This window comes from Pholcus phalangioides, unplaced genomic scaffold, assembly GCF_987345545.1.
Source record: "Pholcus phalangioides strain wild (caught in Gottingen) unplaced genomic scaffold, Ppha-v1.0 ptg000003l_1, whole genome shotgun sequence".
Taxonomy (NCBI): Eukaryota; Metazoa; Arthropoda; class Arachnida; order Araneae; family Pholcidae; genus Pholcus; species Pholcus phalangioides.
In genome coordinates, this window is record NW_028301596.1 from 55,309,574 (window position 1) to 55,324,041 (window position 14,468).

The window sequence follows — 14,468 nt, forward strand, 5'->3', positions numbered from 1 at the left end:
CATTTCTGCAATTAACCTCTTTGGATGGGTAATAACTCTTCTTAGCGTTTTCAAAATCTGCCCGAGCCTTCCCCTCGTGCTCTACAGCTATCAAGGTGGAGTTTACAAAAATGCTTATCCCTGAATAGTTTCAATTTTGAAGCTTTCGTACTTTCCATTGGAAACTTCTCTTTCTCAAGAAGATGTGCTTCAAAGACTGACAACTCTGCAGCTCCGAAAATTCTGAAACTCTCTAGTTTTTCAGACAGGTGTTCTTCGCAGTCTAAATAACGCTGTAGCTTCAAAAATTCTGAAGCTGCTCTTCTTTAAATGGTGACGGCCCTCAACGCCCGGCAACTTAAAAATTTCTAAAGTTCTCCTTTTTTCCAATGAGGCGCACCTGACAGTCTGACAACTCTGTAGTTTTTAAAAATTCTGAAGATCTCGCTCTTCCCAAGGAGTTTCACCTCGAAGTTTCACAACTGAGCAGTTTCGGAAATTCTGAAGATCTTATGCTGTCCAGGAAGATACGCCTCGCACTCTGATATATAACTCTGCAGTTTCATAAATTCTTAAATTACCGTGCCTTCCCTGGGAAACGTTCCAGGGTTTCATACCTCACAGTTTTGTGACCCCTGCAGTACCGTATATCCCCACTATGTTAGGGTAATCAATGGTGTCACTCTACAAACACTCCCACAAAGTATATAAAACGAATATTCTTACATAAAAGAAAAGTGGAAAAATATACTACTCTCTCTCGTAATAAAAGTAATCAGTCTTCCACGAAACACGATAACGACCGACCAGTAAACACAGCGTAAAAGTTACATCACTAGTTAGCACACCACACACACACACACACATACTTTACTTCAAAAAGTTTGGTAATACTATCCATTAACACGTGCCATCTTACGAAACTCAACAACCCGTAGTACGTTTTTTTTCGCAAAAATGACCCATTGCCCATAATTCCCTTTCTCTGCAACAAAACACTATATAATTTACAGTCAAATATAATGAAAGTTATTGATTCATCATTCGAGATCTGGGAGTTTCCAATCCAATTAGTATAGTAGATATAGGAGAGAGAGAGAGACAGAAAAAAAAAATAGTAATAATAAATTGCATAAGGTACAAATTACGAATTTTTACGCAATACCATAATCACTCACAAAAGAGGGTAAGGAAAGAAAAAGTAAACGTAGCGAATTGGAAGGGGGAAAAAAATATACGTTGGGAACTTTTTGAAGAATAAAATAGACGTTTATCCACAAAAGAAACCAATGTTAAAAGTTTCCGACGTCATTATCAGGAAATCGACCGTCCGGTCTGACAATGGTGTGGTTGAAAAAGAGAGAAGAGACGACGTATTACGACCTTGGAAAATTCCAGGTGAGACTAGATAGAGATTCTACCTCGCTCTGCAAGTAATAAGAAAAAAAAAAGCGAGCTTTCCATACATACAAGATATAGATAAGTGGCGCTTTCTCTGCCTCAAGCGTCGTCGATCGAGCACAAGAAAAAAATATATAAAAAGGACCTCTTTGATATCGAAGTCACGGAAATACCAAAAAAATACGCGTGGAGCGAGCGACACTCTTCGGTATTCGAAACATTCTCGTAGGAGAGGTGGGGAAAAAAAGGGCCATTATTATAAGAGCTCAAAAAATCCGTTTGGTCAACATTATTAAATAGTGTATAACAACAACAATAATAATATAAAAAAAAAAGGTAAAAGAACGAGTTGTCATCATCATTATAATCATCAGCATCATCATCGTCGCCTTTGGTGCGTGTGTGTGTGTTGAGTGTTGAGACATGTTCGCGCCGTCGACAGAAGACGAAATAACTTACTCGTGTGTGAACGGTCAGCTGTTGGTGAATCAAATCGACGAAGTCGTCGTCCGCGAGACACCTAAAGCCATCCAGGACATCCATTTCATCAAGAAACTCAGGTGCGTGGAAAAAAAAATAGGAAATGATCATTTATTTTCTTATTTTTCATTTTCGTTTATCCATTTCTTAAATAATAAAGATGAAAAAAAATCAGCCTAGCGGGGTTCATTAGACTCACATAGGTTGACACAATGCTAAACTCGTAATGAGTTGTATTAAACATAATTATACAGTAAATAACCTCTCTTAACGGTCACCCTTGTTTTATGGCCAGATTAAAGTTTCCCGGCAAAACACTTATTTAAATAATGTTTTTTTGAACCCCCCCCCCCCTGTTTAACGGGCACGGACACCATTTTCATTGGACGAGAACCCCGGTACGGACACCAATAATCGAAATTTTGATTCGAATTACGCTCACTAGATGGCAGCAAAATTTTTGATAATTGGTCACTTTTTTTTATTATTTGGCTAATTTTTTTAATGAAATTTTGACTTGAAATTTGTTAATGTTTGACAACACTGGGTGTCAGTTTAGTTGCCGGTTGCGTGCTCGTATATTTTACATTATTCCACGCTGTTTAATATGACCAGCTCTAGTAATTGTCATTCTCTATCACTAAGGTCGGAATTAGACTAAAACAGTTTGTTTAAAAAAAAACAATAAGTACATCGGTTACATTCGAGCAAATATAACCAATAGGCTTATTGGTTGTTTTCTTTTTCAAGTTTTATCGACGAGCTTTTATAAAACTTCTATACTGTAATGCCGACCTAGGCCGCGGTTATATTAAAGGTGTTTTATAAATCTTGAGAAATTCAAACAATGTTGCTTATTGGCTGCATTTGCTCGAATGTAGCCGATACGATTTTTGGTTAGCGTATTTTTCCCGGTCCAAGAGAAAACATTGACACCACTGAATACAGTGAAAACGTAAAATGTGAGTTCGTGCTCTTGCAAATTATATATATATATATATAATGCGGTGCATTGATTAAACATATTTTCCTGTAAACAAAATGACAGAAATTCATTGGAATTAGTCTCGCAACAAAACCCACCAAAAATCAATTGATCAGTTTTTCCAAAAGATGCAAATTCAGTGTGTAAACTGTGTATAATGTTTCTTTTGTAATTTTAATTGCGTATCTATGCGGTAGTTATGAATTTAAACACATCTCACACACACATATTATCAGAATTTCATTCACATTCAAATGAACAACCATTTCAGTTATTGTTAATACTACAGTAAAACCTGTCTTTTGCGGACATCAACGGGACAAAAAAAATTCGTCCGTAAAATAGGGGTGACCATTAATCAGGGGTCTGAAATGCATAATTTTATTATACAATTGGAAATTATTATTTGGCCGTAAAAGAGGGGTTTCACTGTACATATATTATTCATCGTAATAACAGAAGAAGAAAACAATTACATAAATTCTGTGAGAAAGAAAAATAAATTGAATTTCATCAAAGTCTGATTCTTTCTCATAAATAACTATTTCTAAAATTATTGGCAACAGTAGGAATAGCAATTTCACGAGACACTCATGTTGTATGATTTTCAACTTGACAAAAATAATAAAAATGAATATAATGTTGCAATATGCAAGATTGAGATTGACACATAATTAAACTAATAAATTATACACGGAGTACAGAAAAAAAATCAAAAGAAACTCTCGATGTCATTGATTGAGGACAGATATTGCTTCATGTGTTTTTTTGAAATTACGCTAATGATTAATGATAATAATCTAAATATCGTTTTGGATTGTTAGGTATGGTATACATGGGGAAAAAACCTCTGAATATAATTATAATTAATTTCTACTTAAATTTTATTTATTATACTATAATTTACAGACTTTATCTGCTATGTGTTGCCAATATTTTGTGTATGAATTAATTTTCCATGATCACCAAAAAAAAGATCAAATATATTTCACCTATTTGTCAACTCTGACTTTGCATAAAAGAACCGTAAACATCATTAATGGTAATCTTTGAATGGGCTGTTTAATTGTCAAATGAGTCGATTAAAATCTTGTGAGTACGAAATCTGACATAATCTTCAACGCATCAGTGAGCACCGCAGTGCTCGCGAGCGGAAAGTTTAAGACGTTTGCTTTAAATAGCTTTCTGTATTGACTGTAACGATTTCACATGCTCCTTCTAACGATTTTAATGGCTCTATATGCTATCTATAACGACCGTTTCGTACTAAGGTCAATTATTTAAGATTTTTTTCATCAAGTTAAGATTTTTATTACTGCTATTTATAATCCATCTCGTTTTTATATATTCTGCGATTGATTGAAATTTTAGAATATGTTTGTGTCGCATTTCTCTTCAAATAAAAATATTGGAAAAAATATCCATCATAGAAATATGGTCCCCTGCTATCACCTATCAAGTAAGAAACTAAACTATCTGTTTTAATTTCATAAGTAAAGTTAGTTGTTGGTTTCAAACCGTCATGCAGCATAAAAACGAACAAAATATATTATGGCACATTTTCCTTCAATTTCTTTTTTTTTTACCCGTTCGAAAGTTATTTCTCCCAATTATTCCGGTTCGCGAAAATTTTTGCTTAATTTTAGCGTTCGCCAATTAGAAAAAGGTTGAAGTAACCCAGTGGCTCTTAACCGTAATGCGGTAAAGCATTTTTGGGTGCGCGAGATGAGAAAAAACATTACAACACGTTCTGACTGATTCTATTCAGGAAAATTGAATTTTTCCACTCGCAAAAACATTTTACCGATATTTTGGAGCCTCACCTTCTAGCTTTCGCTCGCAGAAATGTGTCACGCGAAAAACTGGGTTGCAAAAGTTTCCTTTTCGATTAGCGATTTCATTCATTTTCCATTTCGATTGAGAAAAAAACATTAACACCTAAACTATGTTTGTTCACATTAGTACCTCTTGTTATCAGCATGTTGCGCTCTTAGATTTGATACTGTTGTGAGCATGCCTCAAGAAAAAAGTGAAAAAAAATGTAATGAAATGCCAAAAAGAAACACTTATATATATATCGTTGTTTCAACTGGAATCGATAAGGGAAGAACACTTTATAATAATACACTAGTAATCAGAATACTACTAATCAAAGCTATATTCCTCTCTCTCTCTCTCTCTCTTGAATCCATTTCTTTTTCAAATTTTTAAAAAATTTCAAAAACAGTAACTTTTCTTTTTAGTTAAGTTTTTGAATTAATTTTAAAAAAAGCAAAAACGAAATACTGACCATAACCGATAAAAGAATTAATAATCACAAGAGTTTATAGGAATTAATAATTTGGTAACTAATCTAAAATTAATGGATAATTCTCTGCTCAGATGGGCGAAATGTCATAAGTTGAGCCCGGAAATTTAGGCACTAAAAGTAGTCAAAATAGGCAGGCAAAAAGACACTAAAAATGCCAAAAATAGGCACTGAGAAAGGGCACTAATATATTTTTTGAAAGGAAGAAAAAGTAACTAAAACCAAAGATATTATGGATCCAATAACTAGCTGCAAAATTGGTTACACTTTATCCGCCTATTGTTTTAATTACAGTTTATAATAACTGCATAATTCTATAATTTAAATTGATTTCGATCCTAAAATAAAATGTTAGTAGACCCTCTGTATTAGGCCAATTCCAGGGCTGCCATTACCAGACGCGGAGCCGGTAGAAAAAATGATATGTGGGGCTCACTCGAGTTGCGAATAATTCTCGTTTATTTGTTGCATTTTTGGAGAATAATCGTCATCATTTCTGTAGTTGAAACAGCTATCTTGTTCTATTTTTGTAAAAAAAAATTAACTTCTCGATATTACCCCGTATGCGGGACTCCGGTCAATTTAATCGAATACTAGATATGTATGTTTAATAAATAGCCAAGGTTGTTTGCAGGGCATTTATGGTGCAAAAAAAAAAATTAAATCAAAACAAAATGGGCCCCAGAGCCCTGTCTGCTCCTTTCCCTCCTTGTGTGAGCCATGACATCAATTCATGACCTCTTGAGACAATCATCGGTCCACTATACACATACAACGGAGTCCAATGCCTGAGCGAGACAAATTATGTAAAACATGTGAAGAAACAAAAATTTCTAATTTCCCTCTGTTTTTCTAACACGGGCTGCGTTCATCTGAAACAAAATCAGTCACGTTAAACACCATCTGGCCAAAGTAAAGTACATAGCAACACCAATCTCTCAGATTACTTATAACTCTTCTATACTTGTTTGCGTCTAAATGGGGCTGGAGTGAAAGGGGGTTTCTGATGATAATTGATACTGAGAGTTGGAAATGTTTAAGAAGAGCGATTCTTTTGAAGTTCTCAATACTTAAAATATCCAAGTTTTACTGATTATGGCCTCTGAAATTTACTAATAAACTTAAAACTATGTTAAAATGTAATTTAAGTTATTTATGGCACGGAACTTTCAAAGAAGGCATTTATACCGAAAAAAGTTTAAAATAGACAAAAAAAGACATTTATGGCATTTTTCTTGAGTTTCTGGGCTCGTCATAAGAGTCACTTTTTCCAAAATATTGAGTTGTTCACATTCTGGAGTGTCATTCGCGAAAATTTTAGAAGGGGGAAAAATTTCGTCCATCTCCGAGGACGTCCATCTTATGAGGAAACAAATTGCAATAAGAGAGTCAAAAAGCCAAAGTATAGCATTTCCGCAAACTATTATTTACAAATTTGCTATCGTGAAATTTTGGAAAATTGACAACGTTTTGCCATCTGAGTGCAGAATTAGTGTAATTAAGTACAGAAAAACAAAATTTTTTAACAGATAGAAAACGCATTACCCACTGGGGTTGAGGAATGGGAAAAAGTTTAAGAACTACTGAAGTAACCGAAAAAGTGAACTACGTAATCCGGACAAGACCCAGGCTTTCCGTGCCAATAGTTAATTTTATCCATTGCCTTGCAATTCGACACTCTAACCGCTTCTGAAATAAATTTTTTTTGGAGATGTCCTAGTTTTTATCCGTGAATTTGCGTTACGTCACGGTTTTTATCAGGATTAGTCCCGGTTTCTCAGCCGCATGATCTGGCCACTCTATCCTGGGCCCGCACCTGCCATCCGATCCCGTACCGTAAATCGGCTATGATTCTATGGCCGGTATTACACTATAACAGCTCGATAAAAAATAAGCACATAAGTACATATAAGTACACATAAGTACAATAAGCACATCTGTTACATTCGAGTGAACTTATTTGATCCGCCTATTGGTTACGTTTGTCAAGTTTTATAAATGAACTAATTGAAAACCTCAAAAACTATGCTCTAGTAAAAATATCATTAAGACATTATTTATATATCCATTGATTTATTTCAATTTTTTTTTACGTATATTCACTATTATAATGCTATGCTATGGCAATATACAATGTTTTACATAAAAATCTCAAGTAGTACTCATTTTTTTGACAATTTCCAAGCATTAAGAAAGTATTATACCGTCTCCCTGCATGCCAGAACCACGAATGTGTAAATTTCCTTCTTTTCAAATCAGCTGTTTAGATACCTTGTTTTGCTATCTAAGTTATGCCTGAAACGCGAATGTGCATCCCTATTGAAACACATGTTACCGAACATTTCAGAGAAATAACTTCCACAGAGTAACATAGGTAGAGTAAACATTCAAACGTATTTCTAAGGGCATTGCACATTCATGCTTCTTGCATGAGGGGGGACGATATATTATTAACACTTTGCACCCATGATAAATAACATGAAATAAATGTAATTGTATAAAAGCTGATTGGAAATGAAGGAAACTCTTAAGCCCATAAAATGAGACAAAAGATCGAGATTTCACACATTGACTTAATCCTATTTAAAATTCAAATAAAAGTTAAATAGTTTTTTTAAATATAAAATCAATTATTTAAGACTGGATGTCAAATGCTGTGCCTCGTTTTATGAACCGAACATTTTCCTTTATTTTGAATCAACTTTTGTTCAGTGATATCGATGCTATGCTATTTTATCCTGTGCGCAAGGTGTTAAATATTAATGTTTGAAAAATTGTAAAAAAAAATTTTAAAACATTGTATGATCATATGCAATAAAAAAAATGTGTACGAAATTGGAAATAAATAAATGGTTAAATAATATTTTAATGATATTTCTACTACAGCATAGTTTTTTAGTCTTTTTGACTGTAGCTCTCAAGTCTTTTGGACCATGGTTTTTAACTTTTTGACAATATTAAAAAGTATGAGACCGTTAAGGTTAGGCTGGAATTTTCTTGTGAGGAATGTGTCAAAAATGCAAAAAAGTCCAGTGTAACTCGTTGAGTTTTTGTCGTAAGAGAATTATTTTTATTTTATTTTTTCGTTTAGCATGGCAGCGCATACAAAATATTTTACTGAATATCGACCCTTGGATAGTATACAAAAGGCAAATATCGTACCTTTTTTTTAAAGTTCTTTTTAATTTATTTAAATGGCTTCTACAATGATATATGACTGCATGAAGTTTTTGTGAGTGGAATTTCCCCTGAGACTATCAGTTTAGGATTTAAAGCAGTTTTATTAGCTATTAGACAGCGATAAAAATGATCAGCCCCTGCATATAAGATTATATGATACTTGCGCATTGAATCCAACTTCTCTTACAATAAAAATGTCATAATACCTCAAATACGTTCACTATTTATTACATTCATCCTCAAGAGTTCACATTATAAACGGATATTCAAAGTGCACGTAATAAGCGAGTTCGTATCACGCCAAACACACCCCGAACAGACTTTCTTTACTCTTTTTTTTATTATTATCTCTCTCCGCGAGACCTTTTCCACCATTCATTTCAATGTCCTTATGATGGACGATTAAAAGGAAAAAATAAATAAATAAACAACATCCGACTCAAAGTCAACGCTAATTTCCGCATAGATGCATACAATAAACTCCGTACGAGTTAATCGCTGGTAAGCAATGTCGGGACATTAATGTACGGCGAGAAAAACCTGTTGAGACTTCACAAAGGGCATTCAGAGAGAGGTAGAAATAACAAAGTAGGCGGAGATGTGTCGTGAGGAGGTCTTATTTCTGGACCCGCAATCACCATCAGTTATGACCACAGCAATAACATCCTCTTTCATAACATTACCCTTCTCACCCACCGGAGCAACATACCATGCCAATGAATAGCAAGGAGGAAAAAAAAAACAAGACTGAAAAATCGCATTTGAATATAACCGGCATTTATCTGTAGGATCTTGCATGGCATGCCGATTCTCAACCTGATCATCATCATCATCGTAACCACAGAACATGTGCACATGAGCAACACGATTCTTTCTTTCTTTTTTTTGAAATCCCAGAGGTGGAGATGGATGACTTGATGGGTTAGATGTGCGTCCGTTTCATGTCAAGGTCGTGCTGAATCACTCGAAGGTGAATCTGCTGGATGTGGATTCGAATTTAAACATTAGGGTGAAAAAGAAAGCGAAAAGACGCTGAACATGCGGATACCAGATGGATGGACACGGTGGATGAAAAATAAAAAAGAAATGAGGGGGTAAAAAATGTGGTTGTGTGAGCGACGCGTGCCACGGGCATGGTCGTGCCACGATTGGAATTCCAAGTATGACGTGCAGAGACGTCGTGATGACACCGGGTGATTTTTTTTTATTTTTTCAGTTTCTTATTTAATCGACTAGTAATTAGCTGGTATGGATGAGCGTCATTTATGGCTCGATTTTTTTTCCCCCATCCATCTATATTATTTTTCCTCTCTACCTTCGAACGTTATCCGATCTGCTCAGCTGCTAGATGTGCACAATGTCTGCCCGATTCATTCTCTCTGGCCCATGACGTAAGTTTAAAACAAATAAAATTCGCGTTGATTTTAGCTATAGCCACTGGATAATATCCTTATTCCAGTCACCTTAATTTCAGCAGTGTTTTTCATTTCTAATTGATCCTCGAAGGAATTATTCAGCTCTGATGAAGTTCTAAAAGAAGTTGTTTAGCTTTTATATATGATCCTCGAGTAAGTTTTTTTCTGCTCTTATACGGTCCTCAAACAGATTATTCAGCTTTTATACGATCGTCGAAGAAGTTATTCAGCTTTTGTATGGCCCTCGGAGCATTTATTCACAGTTTTTCAGCTTTTACGCGTACAGTCCTCAGATAATTTCAGATTCCATACAGGCCTAGAAGAGGTTATGCAGCTTTTTACTGTTCTCAAATGAAGTATTAAGCTTTGATACAGACGTAGAAAAAATTATTCAGCTATAAATATATGGCATTAGACGTAATTATGTAGAATTTGGATGGTCCTCAAATAAATTATTCAGCTTAATACGGCCTTAGAAGAAATTTATCAGGTTTTGTTTTTGTGTTTTCAAGAAACTATTCGGATTTGATACGTCTCTAGTAGGAATTGTGCAGCTTTTGCGCATTCCTCAAATGAGGTATTAAGCTTTGATACGGCACTAGAAAAATTTAATAAATAAACTTACTTAAGAACTATGCTTACTTAAGTAAGTATTACTTAGCACTAAAAGCCTGAGCGTTATACCCCAGGGCCGTCATTTCACCTTTTTCCAGGGAGGGCAAACAACATGTACTCAATGTATGCATATATATATTTGTGTGTGTGTATATATATGCACCATTTTTAGTGAATTTTCATCCTTATTAGAAGGTGATAGATGGCGCCTTCATTTTCCACCCAAATCCATCGGTTGAAAATTTTCATATGGCGATATAACCACAGTTGGTGTGAAGTAGATTACTGGCTGCGTGAGAAAAGTCTCCTTAGCAGCCACCAAATTTTCGAGAGGTAGGCACGAGAAGAAACCGCGAACCAGACCCAAAAGACTCCTCAAAATCGGTCACCTGATTGAACTGGCTGCGAATCCAGAAAAATCTAGCGTAACGGAAAAGGTCACCACTCCGATATTCGTGCGAATACATCTCGATGTTCTGGTACCAAACCGGCCGTACAGTGCTGTCACGAAAACAGATCACACTTTAAATGTTTATATCTAGTTCGACGTCACAGTGATGACTGCGAATAGATCTTGTCTAGACAAATCTAACGATACGTTAGATATAATTAAATGATTCTAAGTATGGTTTCCAGACTGGCCGTATTGTACTACGAGAGTCTTCAACCCTCCAGACAGTGCAGGCGAAAACAAAATTCCATAGAGCCCGAGACCAACAAGTCATACTACAGTTGTAGTATTTAGATTCATACAGTGGCGTATTAAGAGTGGGCCCAGCGAGGCCATGGGCGGGGCCACTCGAGAATTTTTTTTTGAGATAGTTTTCGCATTGAATATAAATATTCATCCATTCTTTTATTAATTTTTTATTAAATATAAATTTTTATGAATTCTGAAATTATTTTTGCATATAGAATATGAATCCTGAATGTCAATCCTGACATAATTTTCTCATTGAATATGAGTTTTCGTGGATTCTGAAATTATTTTTTCATTGTTTATGAATTTTGATAGATTCTGAAATTATTTTTTTCTTTGAGTATGAATTTTCGTATAGAGTGAAAAAAAATTTTTCATTCAATATGTATTTTCATGGACTCGAAATTATATTTTCATTGTTTATGAATTTCCATTGATCCTGAAATTATTTTTGCGTAGGATATGAATTTCTCTATCAATCCTGATATAATTTTCTCATTAATAATGTGAATCTTCATAGATTTTGAAAATATTTTTCCTTAATTTTGAATTTGAATGAATTGCAAAATAATTTTTACATCATTTCTGAAATCATTTGTTTCAGTAAATTATGAAATCATTCCTCTTATTAATTCTAAAATAATTATTTCTTTTGATAATTCTGAAGTTCTTTCTTTCGATAATTCATGGGATTACAATTCATTAATTCTCATACTTCTTACAGTACTTCTCATCCATTCTGAAATCACGGCATTTCTCATTAATTCTGAAATAACAGTATTCCCCTCATTGATTCTACAATTATTTCTAAAAGTAATTTTAAAATTACTTCTTCCACCAATTCTAGAATACATTTCATTCATTGAGGGGCTTTATCGGCATTTCTGTAAGTTCCGTAACTTTGTAAGCCTTTCCATCTGTGGGCCACTCTAAAAAGCTTCGAGGGCTGCATATTTCCCGCGGGCCATGCATTGCAGACCCTTGGTGTACTTATAGCGATTCATAACCTAGACTCGAGGCCTTGTCGATACCCACCCTATTTGCGTTCCTATTATTTTTTCTCAATAAGTTTGATTGGCCCATAAGAAACGGTTCCAATGAAGAGAAATTCCAGGAATGTGGAAGAAAAAGAGAAGATTTTGACCTGATTTTGTTTTTCTGTCTGTAAGAGATTCCGTGGTCTGATCTGAGAGTTTTTTTCGCGTGTTCTTTAGACACGATTTTGACCGAATAATAATCACGACAACAGAGCATGTAGTTGATGATACTGATCCAGAATTTTTCAAGATCCCGTGCTTTTCATTTGAAAAAGATGTTTATTTTTGTTACATTTATTTAATCGTTCCGGTTTTAAGGCGACTGATTACTTTCAAAAGACAAATTGTGCGGAAATTGTTGAATTTTTCTTTTTAAATTGTGTATTTGAAAGAATTTTATTCGCAAAATCCAAAACTATTTTATTCTTATTCGTGCAAGGAGTAAAATAAAAAAAGTGTTAGCTGATTTAATTCATCTGGAGCAATAGTAAAGGCAACAAATAATTTTCCATTATGTTTTATGAAAATTCGTGTTTTTCTTTAGTTTCTTGAATGAAAAACTTGCGTCTAAAATACTCCTAAAAGTATACAAAAAAATGTTGAAAATGCGAGAAAAATATAACTTATGGAAATTCTAGAATCAAAATCTCTCTCTCTCTCTCTCTCTCTGTCTCTCTCTATAGAAAATTATGGGAAATTCCTAAAAGTATACAAATTATTTAAAAATACGCAAAATCTTTAAAAATATATATTCACAAAATTCTCCACAAAGTATACAAAATTTTTGAGTGTATGCAGCAACTGCGTGTCATCCGAATTTGTATCCAAAAGCCTGTACATAAAGGGTTGAAAAAGCTATGGAATTTTTTTTCCTCTCTTTCAGTAATTTTTGAATTTACTGAAATTACTGCAGTGGAGAGTGTTAATAGCTTTTCAAAATGTATCTCGGAGAATTTTAGTATATTTAGTATCTTTCTTTTACTCTGACAACAGGAGAGGTTCTTCAAACCCGGACAAATGGACGTCCTATCTTTCCCGTCTTCAAATGTTTATACGGCCCCTATGTTGGGAACCATTGGAATTTTTAAATTAATAGTAAAATTACCATATTATGATTCCAGTATCTGGAATATATTTTACGACGGAAGACCATTTTGATGAAATTCTCTATCTCAATTACAAAATTTAAGTGTGTCACGACCTTCTGAAAAATCAATCCCCCTATAAAATCTATTTTTCGAAAATTACTTTGAAAATCCTCCATTTTGACGCTAATCAAATGTAAAAAATTTCGTATCAATCTAATATCGAAAAGAAATGAAATGTAGAGAAAATGTGCACTAGAAAACAAAAATTTACATATTTTTTTCCGATTGGAATTTTCTAGCCTTGTAAGATTAAAAAAAGAAAACTACACCAAAATTTCTGAAATTTTGTAGGAATATTTATACGACATGACGACTGAATTCAATATATATATATTTTTCAAATGTTTCTTATTGATTAATGGCTAAATCGGCGTTTCATTTTTTTCTAACACATATCCAATAAACATTCAACGTTGTTTCAGAACTTTTTATGTAGAACCTAGTTGTTCTTTGATCTTACGCATGAGCTGCAGAAAACCTCAGGAATACGATCTGAGAAAAACGCGTTCAAAGTTCGTTTATCGAATACGTTTATCTTGAAAGACCCAATTAACTGATTGACACGAAATTTGTTGTATTTGATTTACAATTGAAGGAAATTTTTTTTCTTTTAGAATTTTTGAAAACTTAGCATTTTGAAGTCTCGGAGGTCTTGATATCCTTTAACCCGCCAACTCAATATCCAACCATTTACTTCTCATAGACTTATCTGTCAATTAACCCTACATTTCAAAATCCTCCATGACTTTCTTCAGATCGAAACTTCTTATATCCTAATGAAATCTTCAAATTTTTCCAATAGACTTAACCATCCCCAAAAATTGAAACCTATCTTTGCATATACGGACTACAAATCTAGTTTTTTTTTTTTCATGAACAATAACCGGTTGGAATAACCTCCACACCAATATTATTGATATAGTCTTACAATTTCCGATTTTATCTGTAATATCGATCATCACCTATGGAAAATTTCACCACCGCTGCATTCTCTGGTATTGGCCTTGGCCAAGCAATGTTGTGCAAATGTTAAAAGCGAATAAGATATCACATAAGAAAAATTAATTCGCAGTAGAGAACAAAATTATCATAATTCCGATTATTTTACCTTTTTTTCCTATAAGTATAATACGCTTTTTATATATAGTTTGGCTGACGTAAATGAAGCAGGAACACATTTCCGGAAAAAAAGAACTCATAAAATTTCCATTACGCTATGT

General features: G+C 34.0%; 1 protein-coding gene across 14 annotated transcripts in view; it reads left to right on the forward strand.

The window, feature by feature from the left end:
* LOC149088912 (NAD kinase-like) overlaps positions 1–14,468 on the forward strand; it is an 85,387-nt gene that overhangs the window by 41,332 nt on the left and 29,587 nt on the right. For 2 of the 14 annotated variants that reach the window (XM_089250695.1, XM_089250703.1), the window contains exon 1: positions 9,631–9,724. The exons of 8 other annotated variants lie outside the window; for them this stretch is intronic. In XM_089250695.1, coding sequence (XP_089106821.1) covers positions 9,720–9,724 — 5 coding nt within the window. In that variant the 5' untranslated portion in view covers positions 9,631–9,719. Of the gene's footprint in view, positions 1–1,289; positions 1,941–9,630; positions 9,902–14,468 lie in introns of those variants that run through there. 4 more of the 14 variants (XM_089250590.1, XM_089250583.1, XM_089250687.1 and 1 more) reach the window with 4 other exon arrangements.